Source organism: Henckelia pumila, unplaced genomic scaffold (assembly GCF_033568475.1).
Source record: "Henckelia pumila isolate YLH828 unplaced genomic scaffold, ASM3356847v2 CTG_466, whole genome shotgun sequence".
NCBI classification, from domain to species: domain Eukaryota; kingdom Viridiplantae; phylum Streptophyta; class Magnoliopsida; order Lamiales; family Gesneriaceae; genus Henckelia; species Henckelia pumila.
Window position 1 is genome coordinate 2,912,709 of NW_027331833.1, and position 4,896 is coordinate 2,917,604.

The 4,896-nt window shown below is 35.1% G+C and overlaps 1 protein-coding gene across 1 annotated transcript; it reads right to left on the reverse strand.

The window, feature by feature from the left end:
* Nucleotides 1-1,311: 1,311 nt before the first annotated feature.
* On the reverse strand, nt 1,312-4,502 carry LOC140872543 (amino acid transporter AVT6A-like). Its single transcript, XM_073275412.1, has 5 exons — nt 3,830-4,502; nt 3,520-3,672; nt 2,912-3,115; nt 1,985-2,450; nt 1,312-1,728 (listed from the first exon to the last, which is right to left on the reverse strand). Exons 1-5 carry the CDS (start codon nt 4,263-4,265, stop codon nt 1,590-1,592), a joined length of 1,398 nt encoding a protein of 465 aa, XP_073131513.1. The 5' UTR covers nt 4,266-4,502; the 3' UTR covers nt 1,312-1,589.
* Between the last annotated feature and the right edge of the window lie 394 nt (nt 4,503-4,896).

The following is a 4,896-nucleotide window of genomic DNA, read 5'->3' on the forward strand; positions in this document are numbered from 1 at the left end:
GCCCCGAAAAAGTCTCGACCCAATGTTTTTCCGACTCGATGTGTCGGGATTTTTCTCATCCCGATTGATATCGGGAGAAGGATCAAGAATAAAACATCTTCCTGACAGGATTCTCAACCTGACCTGAAGTAATATTTTTAATATGTTTTATTAACATATTGGCTAAAGGTTATTGGGCTTCAGCTTATCTAGAAATTAATTGTGGACTATCTCAATATTATTTTATGGTTCAAATGATCGAATATTAAAATCATAAAATAACATTTTATTTTTATGTATATTTTTAATAAAAAATTAATAATTTTATTAATTAATATTTATAAATATTAATTTTAAAAATATGAAAAATAAGATATGCTATTTGTCCCTTATCTATTTAAAAATTTATCTTTTAATTCATAATTTGTATCCCGATCTGGTGCACAGTTGATGTTCTTTTTTGATAAAAATGTAAACACACAAGACTTTCATATAACAACTTTTGATGTGAAATTGAGTTGTGCACGAAGAACATATTTTGCGAAAAATTTGTCTTATTTTAGAGTTTTATTATCATCAAATTTAATATATATAATGATCTTGTTATGAACTTGTTTCCCTCAAGTTTAACGTTTTGTCTTTTATTTAGAAATATAATTTTTAAATATTTTTTTAAAAAAATTTAATTAAAATAGTAATTTTTTAAAACTTTTCTATAGACAATCGTGAAGCATGATCTCTAACATTTTGATATTATATTGTTATAATTGAATGTTTATTTTTTTCATTAGACATATAAGTTTTTAAATAGTATTAAAAAAATTTGGGTTTTAACAAATTTTGAACATGAAAAAAAATTATCGGGATATTTTCTTTCCAGACGGGATTCAACATGTGTCAAGTACAAGATCGAGAGAAAGGGAAAAAAAGTTTACAATTCTTATCGCGATGAGAATTGGATAGAAAAATTACGGAACGAGTCCCTACACGGTTCCACACCTAAGCTCGAGCATAAAACTGATATTTTCTTCTGTGCTATTTGTGTACCATTTCTTGATAGATTTTTTACAATTTGTAAATTCTAATTTCAATAAAATTAAATACTTGCCCCACCACTAACTCTAATATAATAAATTGCGGTTTTAGATTAAAAAATAAGGATTAAACAATTTAAATTTTAACAAAATTCATAATTAATTTGATTGAAAATTTTAAATCTCGGAATTATTGAAATAAATATATGTAGTCTCACTTTTATATTGTAAAGCAATGCTTTAAGCATATTTGTAGTGAAAAAGTAGTGAAAAATAATATTTTGAGTTGGGTTGGAACCAAGATATATCTCACAAATTAAAACTGACACATCAAATAGTTTTACGTGAGTTTTTATGTCAATTATATGATAGGAAAATGAATGCTCATTGCCTATCCAAGAATGTTAGCACTTAACATTTACATGAGATGTATGATCGGTTTCTTGTACAGAAATTCATTCTAGTATTCTGAATTCTAGTATTCTGAAGAAGAAGTAAGGCAAAATGCTTGATACATTGTTCTACTTTACACCTTTTTTTTCTGGTTCTTCAACTGGCAAAACAAAGTTCGTGTGATTATTCCCGAGGGAATGCGTTTTTCGTGAAGATGGCGCAGGCATCACTCCAGAGAGCAATCGTACACGAGAAGACGGCTAAACCGACCATGAAAACACCCAAAATCTTTTCCTTCTTTGAAGCGATGCTGTGAGAATCCCTGAAGCAAAAACAGCAAAAATAAGCTATCCACCATTTTGTATCAGAACCAGATACTAGCTAGATATGTTAATATATATATCATTAGGGAATGAGTCAAATTCACGAGCCAGCTATCGAAATTTTGAACAGGTTTACATACTGAAGCTCGAGCACAAGACAGATCAAGCTCTGAATTCAACACAAGCCAGCTCGACTCACTTTACGCCTCCATGCTCATGTCAAAATTGTTTTTTTTTCGTAAGAAAATGGTGTACCTTAAGGTGATACTAGCTGGAAATATGAAACTGAGGCAGACAGCCGCGGTTGCTCCGGTAAATTGGAAGACATCCCAAATACTGGGAATGAAATTTGCACCCAAGAAAATAAGAAAAATGAGCCCTGCTGTTACCGATCCAAACCGAATGTTGTTTCTAACCAAAGGTGCAGAAGATGGAAAGAGTAGGCCATCCAAGTTCAGGCGAAGTGGATAGAATATAATCGGGAAAACGAGCATTAGGTGAAGGGTGTAGCTAACACGAACTGCATCATTTAACTGAGCACTGTAAGGGATACCAAGATCGATATCGAAGTTGGACAGAACATCATCAAGGGTAGAATCACCAAACAGAAGGAAACCAAAGCAGCTTGTCATGATGTAAATGATTGAACATAGTGCTAATGAAGCTCGGACCACATATTTCATCTCGGAAGGATTTTGAAGCTCGTTTTCGATGCTGTGTACTGCAAGAAAAGGCCATTTAGATTCATGCCCTGGTTTGAGAGAACAGGATTTGGGCTTAAACGAACCTTATTGCACGCACAATTGATATATCCACTTTATTATTGAATTGGCTAAAAAATTGCCTAAACGTTGGACCAGAAACGAATTACATTCCCAAATTTATAAATAACAGCCAAAGAATTATAAATGATGCGACATAGTCATAGAAACACAACATAAGATGCTTTAACTTTACATGAACCAATGTATTATAATTCGTGATATCAGTGCTACTCAAATCATTAGATTATATAGAAGCTCTCGTAGTACATTCTGACCAATAACCGTTGTAATAGAGCGACACCAACACATGAAAGAGGGGCAATTGTGCCAAGAACAATCTTTCAGCTTAACCAGTAAAAAACAAGACATATATGTCTCCTATTAAAAGTGTAAAACGACATTTTTATTCAAAGATTACCGTTGAAATGGCAAACGTATGCTGTTACTAGGACAGGGACAACAGTGAAGAGTCCCCAAACTGAATTAATATCAGTGACTTCAGGGAGAAATTTTGGCATTGCAATGGAGCCCTGTGAAAACTTAACGGCAACAATGCCTATAGTAATGAGAAGAAACAGAAACGCCAGCAGAACTGCAACTGCAGATGTGTGCCTTAAAGAATCTGCAGGAACAAATGATCGAGGTCGGTGAAAAGTCTAATGAAAATGAAAGAGAGTTAGAATTTGCAGTCAAGACACCAAAATCCCACAAATCGGAACAATCCTGCAGAATTTAACCCAACCTATCACTTATCAGAATCTTTCTTTTGGAGCAAATAAGAGACATAATCCATAAATCTAGTACATTCCACAACCAGAAAATCGGAATTGTTATCATAATGATGTTTCGAATCAATTATGTGATAAAACTGAATATATTGATACAAGAATGGTTGCTATGCTACCAAGAAGACTGAAAAACCTTGAAAAACTACATCAACCAGTTTCTTGTGTCATGATTTCATTTTGATATAAATGTAATTACAATATTTCAATATGAGTTTTAAGTAATTAAGGGCATATATACCGATGCGCTTGAAGAGCGCCAATGGAGCAAATACGCCAAGAGTTATCACCACAAGGACAAAGAAACGCCTATTCCACCAATGCCCCCCGAACCAGCCTTCTAAAACACCAGCATGATGAATCCCACTTGAAGTTGTTCCAGATAGCACATCACCTTCACAAAATCAATCAAAAATTCAAGAAGTGATTCACAAAATACTTATATTTGTTCATACAATCATTTTTATATTCATGTTTTTCGATACCACACTAAATTCCAATAAGAAAAACAACAATGGGCTCTCGATCCCGAGATAGAACTACACACATACCAATGATGATCATGTAGACAATCAAGACCCCGATATTGTTAATCACCACGCAAAGTTGCAATCCTCTCCTGCCCCAAATCCCAAATGCGTCCCCCATCACATTTCCGTAAGAATCCGCTTCACTAGCCTTACTAAACCGCAACAACATGCCCACAGAAAACTCTGTGAGGACTGCAACAAACACTATGATTACAACGCCAAGACCTAAGCCCAGAACTTTCATGGCAGCAGGCAGCGCCATGATTCCAGCGCCTATTATGGTCGTCGACAAGTTAAAGATCGCGCCGGCAAGCGAAGCCCCGACAAATTCTTGATCATTCAAGTTACTGCTTTCACTTTTCTCGCTCAAAAGAGGGATGATACTTTCGTCATCAATAGTGACTGAGACTGCGTCTTTCTTGAACTTCACACCCTCATCCATCGCCTTGTTCGTCATGGGGCCGAATTCTGAAACTGAAACTGAAACGGAAACGGAAACGGAAACGGAAACGGAAACGGAAACTCTTGGAAAGTGAATGTTTGATGTACCAAATCTTGGAGAAGTAACATTTAAAGTGCAGGCGAATGTGCATACAATGGAGGTATAAATAGGCAAAAGGATCACGTTTTTGTGGCGTACGTCAGCGTTCTTATCAGCGGCTTGATGTGACCGAAACCAAAAACAAGAAGCTGTTGATATTCAGAGTGGGCGGCCATGATTTTTTTTGTCATTTTCGTGCTTTTCTCCAATCATCTTCGATTAAACTATTGTTCTGAGTTGCGTATGTGGCGAATCGTCTGCGTTTTCTTGTGTTGTTGACGCAGCAGGGTTGAGTAGATGGGGTTACACATCACATAGAAAGATAGAAAGATATGACTAGACTTGTAAAATATAATACATAACTAATATGGCATGTAACTCTAACTTTTTTTTTTTGTATTACGTGGAATTTGCGGTCGTTATTTTTTGATGTGCATTGAGTGAATCCCGAACTAACGTAATAGCCTGCAAACTACGTTAGTCAGGTAAATCACATTGGGCAAGCCCTGAGCGACAGTTTAATCCAAAAATTTGATTCTTAATTAAT

Coding starts and splice junctions, on each gene's coding strand:
- LOC140872543 (XM_073275412.1), bottom strand. CDS start 4,265: ATGACGAACAAGGCGATGGATGAGGGTGTGAAGTTCAAGAAAGACGCA. Junction 3,116..3,519: donor GGCGCTCTTCAAGCGCATCG/GTATATATGCCC, acceptor TTGTTCCTGCAG/ATTCTTTAAGGCACACATCT. Junction 2,451..2,911: donor ATACGTTTGCCATTTCAACG/GTAATCTTTGAA, acceptor CTTTTCTTGCAG/TACACAGCATCGAAAACGAG.